Source organism: Hirundo rustica, chromosome 6, assembly GCF_015227805.2.
Source record: "Hirundo rustica isolate bHirRus1 chromosome 6, bHirRus1.pri.v3, whole genome shotgun sequence".
Lineage (NCBI taxonomy): Eukaryota > Metazoa > Chordata > Aves > Passeriformes > Hirundinidae > Hirundo > Hirundo rustica.
Genome location: NC_053455.1, coordinates 28139374 through 28152604, shown reverse-complemented (window position 1 = coordinate 28152604; position 13231 = coordinate 28139374). Strand labels below are relative to the sequence as shown.

At 38.6% G+C, this 13231-nt stretch overlaps 1 protein-coding gene across 6 annotated transcripts in view; it reads left to right on the top strand.

The window, feature by feature from the left end:
• Window positions 1–9477: 9477 nt before the first annotated feature.
• The window catches only part of LOC120754617 (cytosolic phospholipase A2 epsilon-like), a 33518-nt gene continuing 29764 nt past the window's right edge, over window positions 9478–13231 (top strand). For 2 of the 6 annotated variants that reach the window (XM_040068422.2, XM_040068427.2), the window contains exons 1-2: window positions 9508–9712; window positions 10037–10123. In XM_040068422.2, the coding sequence (XP_039924356.1) occupies window positions 9686–9712; window positions 10037–10123 (114 nt within the window). In that variant the 5' untranslated portion in view covers window positions 9508–9685. Of the gene's footprint in view, window positions 9713–9761; window positions 9901–10036; window positions 10124–13231 lie in introns of those variants that run through there. The other 4 variants (XM_040068423.1, XM_040068428.2, XM_040068426.2 and 1 more) reach the window with 4 other exon arrangements.

Genomic DNA, 13231 nt, shown 5'->3' with positions numbered 1-13231 from the left:
AGTGTGGCTTGTCCAGGGTAGATTCTTGGAAGAGATTTTTGTAGATTATGAACAGGTTCTGTCTCTCAGCAATCCTTTACTTTGCACCTATTCTTCCAGAATTAAAGTCTGAGAATTGATGTTGTTGTGGTGAGGCTGGACTGATTTTCTCATGACCAGTTCACTTTGCACATTAAGTGTGCACGTCTCAAGAGATGGTTTGTACAGCTACAAGCAGGGCAGATGTAATTTTCTTACAGAGTATCACTAATGCTTCCAGCTCCATCCATTCACAAGACGATTTCTGACAGGCCTTACTCAAGATTCAACAAGTTTGAAGGAGGTTTTTTCCACTTTTCACATCTGAAACTTGAAGAGGAAGTACAGCAATGAGTGTAATAAGTAAGTCTGGAAGGTCCTTTAGGAGAGGTGAAAGAAGGCTTTCAAAGTTGCTGGATGTTAAAGCTAAACTTAGAGGGATATCTAGCTTGATTGCTTCCTTTGCCTTTGCAGTCCTTGTTTGCGAGTACCTTATAAGCCTTTAGCAGAACACTGAGGGGCAGTTTTCTGGGCATTCCCACTCTTGCTTGCTAAATGGTCCTACCAGCTTGAACATCTTTAATAAGTCCATTTTATAAAACTGTATAGAGTTATTAAATTATCTGGTGAGTTCTTAGGCTGTGGAAGAACAAGTAAAATAGCAAATGAGCTTTGTATTTTCCTGGATTATTCATCTGATTTCTTACCATGGCTTATAAAAGCCAGAAATACCATCAGATCATCTTGTTAGGCTTGTTAGATGTCAGACTGTTACCTGTCATGCAGTTACTGGAACATTAGTCTTCATCATCTGTGGCTGACCAAAGTCTATCTTGAAGAAAAATGATCCATCTTCTGTTATGGATACAGGAATGGCAAAGTCACCACATTTCATGGAGCTATGTTGTGGTCAGTGACCATCCTCCAGCAGTGGATATGCACCTTGTTTCCAGCCTTGTTTATTTTGGCCAGAGCCCAGATATTAGCAGATCACATCTTTTTTTAGTACCTTAAAAGCCATTGCATAACCACTGTTCCTTTACTAGGATCAATTTTATAAATACACCTAGTTTACATCACAGTCTTCTTTTTGTCAAACCAGTAGATGCAACCCTTCAAATTCTGGCTATAAACTGCCTTTTATTTGATGTATCCAGCTGTATCTCTGCTCTTGCACTCCCTCCAATTCTTCATTGTCTGTTTATCAAATGCAGACTCCAGTACCCTTCCCATTACTGCTACACATTGAGATTAACATTGCCTTGTTATTCTTATCTTCTTTCATATAAATGAGTTCCCAATTTCTAAATATAGAATCCTGTTGTTCTCATTTGCCTTTAAAGGCTTCTGACAAGAAGCAAATGAGTTTGTCTTCCTTAAGCTGGTCAGTTAGTATTTTCCACACTCCAGTCTTCCCTTTCATATGGGGGAGTAAATTGTAACATACATTTGATAATCCTTTAATCATAACTCACACTCCAGTGCGTTAGATTTTTACCATGGTTAAGCAGGCCAGTCAATCAAGCAGGTCAGATCATTCTTTATGATTGCCCTGTCCTTAGTATTAGTCCACCAACCTTTGTTCTTCTGCAAATCTGGCCAGTCAGGGTGCCTTGTTTATTTCCAAAACACTTGTGAAAATGTTCAGTAGAGTTTGAGACTGGTAAACTCTTAAAAATTCCTCAAAAGCAAACTTTTCAGTGGTACTGGTCACTGAGAACTACTTCTGAAATCAGTTAGAAGAAATATTCTTTACCTTCCTAATATATACTTTCTTTTCAGTCTTTGCATTTAAAAAAGCCTACTATCTTTGCGCAAGAGACTAAAAAACGTGGTATTTCAGGATAAAACAAAATCTGTTTCTTCATATTGAAAAACACTGTTTCCTACTGACTGGCTTCCAGAGACAGCTCAGGGCTTACCAAAACTGCTCATCACCTTACAGGGAACCTCTGGCTAATGCTAACCCTAGAAAAAATTCTTTTCCATACAGTTACCTTGCATCAACATTTTGCTATGCCACGCACATTTCTGGGAGGACATCTTGTAATTGCTTTGACATCCTTTGCAGCCTTATTGCACTCTGGTCACTTAAAGACATCTTCAGTAACCTGCCTTGCAAGATCAATGCATCCATAGGACAGCACACGTTTTGGTCTCACAGTGGCATCACTTCTATAACATACCTAAAATAAGGAAATTAAAGACGAATTTCTGTGCATAGACCAAAGATAAGTAAGACTTTTGCAAAGTTTAATAAAGAAGGGAAAAGATAAGGGGAAAAAAAAATAAAGAGAAAGGCACAGTTATATCTCTTTATTACTATCAACTTCCAACATCTTTCCAATCCTTTTTCCCTGCTCTTTTATTTCCCAGCTACATGGTTCTAAAGCTCTTTACTGAACCATATGGTTAGGCATTCAACGCACATGCAAGGGAGGTAGGTCTCTTACTTTTGCCTTCATGCAAAGTCTTTCTTTCAGACATAATTTTTTTACTCCAAATCTCCCCTGGTATTTTTAGACACACACATATATATGGAATTTCGTTGGGTGGAACCATCTGCTGTCCAGACAGAAAATTGTACTAGTTAATGACTATCCTAAGGCCAACTAATTACACATTGTACACACATCAACAATCTTTTTTTGGCAAAACACTCCCTTGTGTGGTGGAGTGCAGTTTTCAGTGTAAAATTGCTTTGTATGCTGAAAGTTATATATAATATCAACATGCATACATTAACAAATGCTGTACAAAATGTATGAACCATAAATGTAAAGAATGTATGCAATTTGAAACCAACTCTTCATTTAACTCAGGTCTTTCTATCAACCACTTCAGGGATGATGGAGCATTTGGCATGCCTGACTACCCTCCCACATTTTGAGGAATAGCAAGAAAAGCTAGAGTGGTAATATATGATAATTGATTTTTAATTAGTCAGGTATTGCATGCATTATGGCAATGGCAGCCAGGGTAAACAAACTACCAGCACATTACTATATCCCCCTTCCTACTTTTTTAAAATTGGCACAATATTCACATTCTTTCTGTTGTTGTGCAGTCTAACGGATTAAAATAGCTGAAGCATAGATAGTTAAGAATACTAGACTATCTTTTAGAAACTAATTGGTAAGAATAATCTCTGTTCTTATTACATGTTGTATGACTATGTGGTTATTTTCATTATTAACTGATGAAACATGTAAAATGTCTTCTTTTTGAACACAGAATACAAGTGTTTTATTATCATTCCTGATTTAGCTGCAAAATTAGTAATTATTGTGCTTTATATATGAAGTAATAAGTCCAAACCTTTCATAGCGTTTTGCTTTCTCTTCACAAACATTTCCTTTTTATTTGCACATATGAGCTTATTATTGTCTTGGACTTGTGGAAATGCAACAAAAAAATAATTTTCCTTTCATGTCATATCTGTGCAAGGTGATCTGAGTAGGCTTTAGTTGTTACATCACATAGGGTCAAAATACCAAACCCATGTGAGAGTTTATGCAAGAGCTGTTTAGACAGGTTTCCACACGCTTTAGTAACGTGTGGCTCCCTTACGTTTATTATAATGGATATCCAGCAATGTTTGCCACTAAGAATTTGTTCTTCTTTAATCTGTGTTTTCTTGACCTGACCTAGGAGTCATGCTTGACTTTGATGTCTGTGAGTTTTGGCACAGCATAATGTTGCAATGGTGATTTAATTTAGCATGTAATAGGATGTACTTACATAGTTGTCTATCTCGATCTCCTGGAGAATGTTTCTTTCCTTACGCATTTCTGAAACACTTCCTTAAGATGTTTTGCAATGGTTTCTTTAAAGTCTTTCCATACAGAGCTGTCGACATAATTTAATCTTTGTGATTGGCCCTTTTGTGAGTAAGTGGCCACGCTAGATTCCTGCACAGGTTTGTATTTTGTTCAGCTGGAGCATGTGGAATGATGGTGAGACTCTTTTGCTTACTCCAAAATTCTCCCATACTTGGCTCCACAGACAACTGTGAAGCCTTTTGGAGTCCCCGAGAAATGGCACTGTTATATTAATATCCATGTGGAGCCATGTATGTAGCATCACTGAGATCCCCATCCCAGCCCCATGGGCAGCTGGCACGAGGCACACGTGATGGGTCAGATGGAGCAAAGCTTTGACTCCCAACAGAGCCTGGGTTTGTTAAGCAAACCTGCTTACATGACCCGCCAGGTGCCCTGGAAAGGCTATCACTCCATCTTCCCAGTGACAACGTGCTCTCTATGTGGCAAGACTGGCTGCCATGCGCTCCAGTTCAGATTGCGCAATGCACGGACAGGGCTTCGGCACACAGGGGAGATACTGGATGTAAGAGCTTCTGCAACAGCCAGGCCTTTCTCATACAAGGAAGAGGCACAAGGAATTTCAGCACTGCAAGATGAGCTGGAGTGAGTACATCACCTAACCCTGTGCTTCCTTTTCCTCTTCAGCTGGCAAATGCGAAGGGAAATGCCCATAGTGGCTGGCAGCCTTTCCTCATCTATGCCTTACCTCTTCCCTAAGGATGTCCTCTTCCCATAGCTTGTGTTTTCTCACCAGGGCTCTCATACTGGAGACATCTGCATCAGATGTGGGCTGTGTTCTCATAATGCACTGTTCTATTATCTTTTGTAACATAGAAAATGACAGAAAAAAAAATTAGGAATTTCATCCTACCAAATCCTGAGGCATTGCCGTGTTGCAAAAAGCAGCCTCCTGATGTGTGCTGAAACATTCTGGCTGTTCATCTCTTGGCTAGAAAAGCAATGCACTCAGAAAGGTGCAGTGACCACTTTTACACTGAGGAGGTAAAAGAGACCCTGCTTAACAATGGGGAAGGCTTGGAGGAAGTGCCAGAATCAGGGCTGAATCTGTCACCTGTGTTGGGGTCCCCTTGATCTTGCCTGGGACTCCCAATTAACAGTTCTCATGAGAAATGGCATTTTTCTCCCTATGGTCAGGAAATGCATTCTGGTAACCAAGAGATTTACGCATCAACTAGCTTTTTGTAATGTACTTTATCCCTTGGAGCTAGCTGCAGTGAGCACTGGAAATCTAAAGCTTATGATAGCCTATGATGTCACATATGTTAGACAAGGATAGTAAACTCAAAGGCACACCTCTCCAGCACTTGCTGATTTTATTAAGATAGCAAGATACCATTAACCTACTACAGCTGTTTAGAGGCCAGTTATTTCTGGATAAGTTGCTTTAGCAGTCCCAACATCTTATAGTGTTTGATGGGATACTACAGTGATGCTGGCAAGAACTAGAATACTCAAGGCAGGGCATGCCTTACAAAGAAAGACTAATTTAAGGAATTTATATATAAGCTCCATAATAAAGAGGTATTGCATTTATGCATATGCACAGGTCTTCTATGAGCCAAATCAGAAGAGAGATTATGTTCTGTGAAAGAATAAACAGACCAAATAACCCTGCAAATATGAGGTACTGTCAGTATTTGGCCAGGACATTAAGTACTTCTTGGAGAGTTTCTAAAATATTTTCTGAAGATGCATTTTTTTCTGAGTTCTGAGTAGCATATATGTAACAACAAATATCTATACTCCCTATTTGTCATGGGGAGGAGCATACAGAGACCTTTTAAAAGCAATCTAATATTTCTAGTATATAGAAACACTCCTTTTTCTGCTGATTTTACCTTATGGTCCAAATTTTCTCAAGCCATTTCATTTTTCTATCCTAATGCCTCATGATTTAGTGGTAGACTCGGCAGTATTTGATTAACAGTTGTTCTTGATGGTCTTTGAGGTCTTTTCCAACCTTAAAATATTCTATTAATCTATATTTGAATTACAGATAAATATGTTTATGTATATCTTTCTCATTATGACATATATATTTGTCTTGTTTAAATAAAAGACCATATGGGTCACCAGAAGCAACTATGTGGATCAGGCACAGTTTCAGTCACTGCCATATTAAAGCCTGTTTCTTGTGAGTGATATTCAGCATTGCTGTCATAGGGTTTGTTATGATCTCTTGATTTCTGACTTGAACTTGAACATTTTTGCTTTTATTCAGTGGGCCACAATGTAATAATACTTTTAATGCCTGAAGGATCGCACTGATGCACATTGGCTGCATTTATCTGTATCTCTGAATAGAACATGGCTGTTTCTAGTAAAGGTAGTAATTAGGGATAAACCAGAAGGGCTTTCAGTGCAGCTTCCTTTCTCCTATGTTCAGAAAGGTGGTCTGAAAAATCTGAGAGAAATGTGTGCTGAAGCACCTGATACCAAAAGCCTGTGGTACAGGGATGAGACATAAGATTCTGTAGGCTGCAGAGAAACTGTAAAAGGATGGGAAAGAGGCTGAAGAGAGCGATCATGAAGAATGATTGACAAAAGTGGAAAGAAAATGCAGAATCTATCTGATCTTCTACTTTTCCTTAGCAGTCACTTTAATAAATCTTCTAATAATTAAATCTGATCCAACCCATGTCTTTGAGCATTCCTGTTGGATTCCTAATTCAGTTGTAGTTTTAGAATGTATTTACTGTAGTCTTAGACACTATCAGACTAGTCAGGGGGGAAAAAAAATCACTGCAGAAAAAAAAAAAAAAAATCTTAAATGAAAATCATTTCAAGGGAGAGCAACTCTGAGTGAACTGTGTCACTAGCTCATCAGCGGGTAGACAGACCCCAAAATTGCCATAACTGTGGTGTCTTGTCATGGCCCAGCAAAGTTTCTGTGTTCCTTGAGCTGCACTAAATGTAAGATTTGACCACTGGGGCTCTGCCCCACAAGTCAGGAGTGCATTTCCTCAGAGAGTTGCTGCAGCCATCTCTTGCCAGTCTTTCCCTCTGATATTTCCCATTTGTCCGAACTTGTTTCAGATGCTTATAAATCTGCTGCTGAACTTCTGCAGATTGCAGCCTGGGATTTCACAGCAAACCCAGCTTGATATTACTCGTTTAATGCACCTGGACATGAGCTACCACTGCACAGCCTGTGCTTTATGGACAGCAGTCCCGAGCCAGGCTGTCTGCTTCACCACCTCGGGAGCCTGTGGTGATCCTGAACCTGGATATGGCTGGAAGTTTGTACCGGTACTAGCCACTTTGAATTTTGCATTCTCTGCCTCGCTGGTAATCACAAAACCTCTTTGTTATTTGAATGGATACCAGAGAGGATTTTTCATTTATATGCTAATAGAGCTTTTGCCCAAGGGTGTTTTGCAGCTTCACATTGCGACAGGGTGAATCACGTGCTAACAACAAAACCAGGTCCCTCAATGTCAGGATCCCTTAGCATCAATAACTTCGGAAACAAGTGACTAAAGAGGACATGCTGATTACCCAGGGTGGGATTCATCTCAGCTACCTTCAGACGTTCAGAAGTTAGATGTCAAGTGTGGTCTGGACATTTGGACTTCTCCAGAAGAATCCAATACAGAGAAAACACAACCAGCTTCTACTATGAATTTAATTTTCAGATGACTTAATGGTCAAGTGTATCCTAAGTGCACACCTAGTGAAAATGATGTGTTTGCCTCAAAAGTAATGGTACTTTGTAGCAAAAAGCTATTTTGAACTTTGAACGAATTTAGGAAATTCAACACCAGTGCCAGCTTTGAGTCAAAGGTACTTTTGACTACCTCTGACTTGAGCTTAAAGAACAGGTATTTCATATAGGGAAGGCTTGAGTCAGGAAAGATAAGTTAGTTGCTAGGCAACAACTCAGCTTCCTATGAGATGCTGAAGGCTTCTTCCCCCACCTCATTTCCTTTTGTCTTAAAAGCAAAGGTAAAATATGGCAAGGTAAACAGGATCTCATGCAAAAACCTCACACCCATTAGCTTTCATACATTTCAGAAACAAGACCTTGATCTGACAACCTTTGTGTGGCACAATTACGAAGCAGTTGTAACAAATGTTCTCATTCCTCAGTTGTGGTACTGAAACTCTTCCAAGTACTTCAACCAGAGACACGGGTAGGTTGTAGCAGAAGGAAGAGAAAATGTGTGTGCTTTTGTGCATACAGTTACTTTTGTCTAAACTGTTTCTTATCACCATTCTCAAAGGAAAGATTTATTTTTATTTATTTTTTTTTTTAAACAAAAATGCAGGTGCTCACATTAAGTAAAGCATCAGCCAAAGGAATGGAAGAGACTCGTGACTCTCCTTAAAGTATTGCTGTAGGTTATCTAATTCTGGCTTCAGTTAAGCAGTTCCAGAAAGTTTCAATACAATGAAGGTGAGAAAGGAATTTAAAAGCATATTTTCACTAGCATTTTGTGATAAAATAAACGTGTTTATTTCAAAAAGAAACAACAACAACAAAAAAGGTAATGTAGATATAAAATTAAACCTAAGAAATCAAACTTCTGGAAAGATGGAATATTCCATGTAAGATGATCAGATTGTCTTAACTTGCTCTTCTTGTAAGAAGAAATTTTCATATTGATTCCTCTGTTCACGTAAGAAAAGTATGTAATGAGACTTCTAGAAGTCATTGAGTTTGTGTCTGGTTTCTGTTAGTCAAGGTCATAGTACAAAACTCATAGCCACAGTCAGATAGCAGTGATTTCACACGTATGCCCATCTCTAAGAGGAAGCAGGATGCTTTGTCATCCTATTAATCTCAAGTTCTTTCCTAAGCACTAATTTTAATCATTCAGGAGGACTTTCAATGCAAATGTATGTGCGCTTAATAATGCTTGCATAATATCCTAGAAAATTTAATCACTGAGCTTCCTAGAGGTGTGCTGAACACAAGCAGATCCTGATTAGATTTTAAAAATTCCAATTAAAAAATGTTGGATCAGTCCATTAAATTCCAATATTCCATTTTTGCATCAGAAATTGATATGGTAGTCTATGGAAACATTTACTGATTTTTTCAAGGTGAAATGTTTGAATCTTACTTAAATTTGTTAAGCTGCATGTTGTATTAAATGTGAAGCCCAGAAATAAGAAAGATATTTCAAACAGAAAAAATGACACAATGTGGTTTAGGGAGCAGAGAAATGTTGCTTATCATACCTTCTTTAATTTCTTTTGAGATAGACCACTTCAAGAAAAATGAGTGTGTACACAGAAATCATGATGCAACCACACTTTTCAGGGAAAAACGTTCTTTCAAAAGAATTCGTAATTTCTTCATATGTAATTGTCCTCATTCTAATGACCATCTCCATAGATGTTTTTAAATTTCTTTTTGTTATGGATGTAACCATGTATGGAATTTAGGTGTGTGCATGGAGAAAATACGTTGATGTGTTTATTAGGCTACTGGTGTCCTCACTTTTAGAATATCACTGTAAGGCTATCTCACATAGATGATCTCTATCATATCATCAGTCAGCTTACAGCTGCTACTGCATTTCCTTGAGCCTCAGGTGGGAACAATTTGGTCCCTCAGCAGGCTCTGCTCAAGACCTGCAGATATGAACGTTCACACCTTACAGCAGCTGCTATTTGGACAAATAATGTGGGTGGGAAATTTCCCTGTTTCAGAAATCATGGAGGGGTGGAGCTCTGACTCAGTGCAATAAAACACCTGTTCAGCAGCTTCTGAGAGTTCTTCAAGATTGAAAATTTGTTTCAGAAGGCACTGGCACCTGGAGCCTAGTACTAAGGTGCCATTCACAGCAGCTGCTTTCAATGTAGCAGCGATCTCGATGGCATCCACCTCTGCCTTACCTCTGGTAAGTGGAAAACAGAACAAGCCTGACAAGAGTCTCGAGTTTTGATTCAGATTTGCCCATGAACTACAACAGGTCGAGACCCCTGTAATCTGTAGGACATAAATTTCCAGGAAAATAAGATTGTCGTACTTGGATATTTGCAGTTACCAGGACCTGGAGTCAGAATCTTTCCATATAGCTCAGAACTGGTACATTCATTTTATTCACCACAGTGAGGAGGTTCAAATTGCCTGTTCCACATTGGAATGCTACAGTGGGGAATCAAAATAAGTAAAAAAAAATGATCTTTACTCTCTTTTTCATCCCCTATTCTTCTTTCTTCAGCAGCATTCAAGCAGAAAATCAAGCCCCTTGGAAAATGAAGAAAGAAAATGGATGATGCACTATGTAGCCCCAAGTGATGATGCTAAGGTACCATATTTCAACAAACTAAAAATATGGGGGACTAAACCAATACCTTTTTGAGAGGGGTATGATAATTTCCACTCACTCCTGCCCCCCCCCCCCGCCCCCAATTTGGTTATTAAAGATTCATATGGTTATGTAGAAATAGGAATAATTGATGAAAGAAAATTTTCTTTAGATGCAACATCTGCATAGTATTAATAACATAGAATGTGTTATTTTCAATGGTGTATGTTTTAGGGAAATGCCTTAGTGAAAATGTTCTCAATTTGCTGTTAAGATGAGACTGACTTTGGCCTTCTTCTAATGCTGTCTATTGACTTAAGGAAGCTTTAACCCAGAACAAGTGGAGAATGTTGGCAGAGTTGTAAAGTCAGAGCGTGGTTGTTGGTGAACCTTTGAGGTTTGGTCATTAATGCCAGTTTTCAGAACAAATGCCCCCTTGGATTCCTGTGCACTTACCTCTTCACAATGAAAGAACAAATCTGGAAATGTTTGCAGGGCCTCTGGCAGAGATATAGTTGCATCAAACATGTAGCAGCTCTATCGATGATTTTTGCTGCTGGCATTGTGTCAAGCTACCTCAGAGTAAAACATGGGGGCTCCAAACAAAAAGAAAACTTACTTTTGATAACCTTTTAATGATGTGTGATTCAAGCTCATATATGTTTGGTTGGTTTCTTTTTTGTGTAACCAGACTACCAAATGAACAGAAAGCTACAAACATTGTTTTGCCTGTGTATGTCACAACCTTATCAGACTGATTGATCAAACTGATCTCTTGTTAACAGCATGCTGGCAGCTCCTACAGATGGATATTAGTGTACAAACCACCAGTGTGGAGTGAAACTTGCTGTAAAGGGCAAAGCAGCATAACCAAAGTGATATGGCATTTAGGTGTTCCTAATTTGGTCTGTGTGTGTGTACACTAAAACTCAGCAACAGAATGTACTAAAGCAGGAAAAGCAGCTGTTGGGGAAAACAATGACCCAATCTTCTTAGCAGTTTTGAAATGATTCACACTGAAGTTCTGTTTTGGTTTAGAATATCCATGGCTAAAAGCAACCAAGCCCTCTTTACCACTGACATAGTTACATTTATGTAAAGATCATTTAGGATCTTTACGTAAGGATCTTTATGTAAAGGATCCACCGTATGTTTTGGAACGTACATGAAGTAATATATAAAAAGAAAAGAATCCTGTGGCCATGAACTCCTGTATAAAGGCGGCTATGGGACCCTTTCCACAGCTTCAATTCATTATTCATGCCGTAATTTCTCCCTGCTAAATGAACTTCTGAAAGTTCTGTTTGCCGTCCACGGGTGTTTAACAGTGAAGATATTCTCAGACACTCTTTATTTACCTCCTGGCTTTGAATATGTCTTCTCTCATCTGTAATAAATCTTGGCAGAAAACTGGCATTAAAGGCACAGGCTTGTCTAAACTGGCCAATTTCTGCCTCTTACAGGTACTGGGTTTCCTGGGTAGCTTTCTGTAATTACCTCAGTTTTTGCATGTCATAGCTTGCCATTTCAGCAGGAGGATAATCGTTAGATTAGAAGGGATAACATGCTTGTAGCAGACCTTGAGTTCCAGGAGAAGTAAACAGGTATAAACTTTTCTTAATGCAAATGCTCAAACACTTGCCTAAGTACTTGTTTCAATTTGAGAGGACTTTGCATAGCTGTGTGATAAACTGAATAATTACTGGATTTGGTTTAGGAAAACATGCCTGGGGCTGTGCATGGAATTTAGCTGTTGCCTACCTATAGTGCAAAGCTAAATATGCTCCACTGCTAAATTTTCAGGAAAATGTAACAACAATTCACAATTGTGTGGAGCTGGCTCAGCCTGTGTTCTGATAATGCTGAGATCTTACTTCCCCTGTTCAGAACACGGCCATGGAAAATATCTTGTGCCTTACATATGACTTCAAACAACGATTAGCTTATTTTTTAGTTTTGGAATACACCCACCCAGGAGACAAGATATTCTATTCTTTGTAGCCTGATGAAGAGAATGCATTTTTTTTGGCACCTAGCCCACTTGTTATTTTGGATGTGTTGCTTCTGTACCTCACAGCAAAAAAGTGTTAGCATTTTAACCAGACAGCTCACTGAAGACATTCTGATATAATGCCTGGTCATAAGCTTGAGCTCAAGGGCAAGTCTTGTGGTTATATTAGGCACTGGCTTCTATTTAACGTGCCTTTCAATTACCCAGCATTTTATAAAAACATCGATCTTGCCATTTTATTGGACAACTTCATAGCCTGGAAATTATTTGTGCATTTTTTGTGCAATTTCCTTTTATGACCTTCATGTCTTTCATTCTTATAGAGATGGAAATTATTTGAGAGGTTAAGCTAAATTTTGTCATGATGGATTCCCCGTGGTCCAACGCTGACGTACTGTCTTGCCTCACTGATTTCTTATACTTTGACCTTTTTATCAGTCTTTGACTTTTGTCACAGTAGCAGCACCTTTGTATGTGTTTCCTCTTGGTTCACTCAAGGGTTTCACCCTTTATTTTAATTGAAGTTTCTCAGAAAATAGATATCATCTCCTAATTATTTCATCATCTTCAACCAGCTCTCCTCTATTTCACTTCAGATTGTCTTTTCTAACTTTTATTCATTAGCTTTCTTTCTTTGGCCATCCCTTCTTGTTGATTATGTTTCATGTTGTGGCTACTAAGAATTACTGATCTATTTGTCTTCTGCCATTATCTGAACTTCTCAAGCTCTTTCTGGATATCAGTGACCTCTTAACTACTGGTCACTGAAGTGGCCGCCTATTTCTCGACCCCACTATATACTGGGCCTTCAGTATTACTTTTCTGAATAGCTTTTTGCAAATACACAAGTGGTATCATAATAAATTTGGCCATTTTATAACTTCCATAGATCCTTGCTACTAGAACTGCAAACTAATGCTTCCCCGTTCCTAAATCTGCCTCATTTTAATGGTATAATATTTTGTTTTCATTAATGCTTTGCTCAGAATTAAATGATTCCTTATTATTCCATAGCCTGACTAACTAAATTTTTTACATACATGTTATTTATAGATATACTAGTTGTACCTTCCCCTTTTATTGCATATACCCAGTTC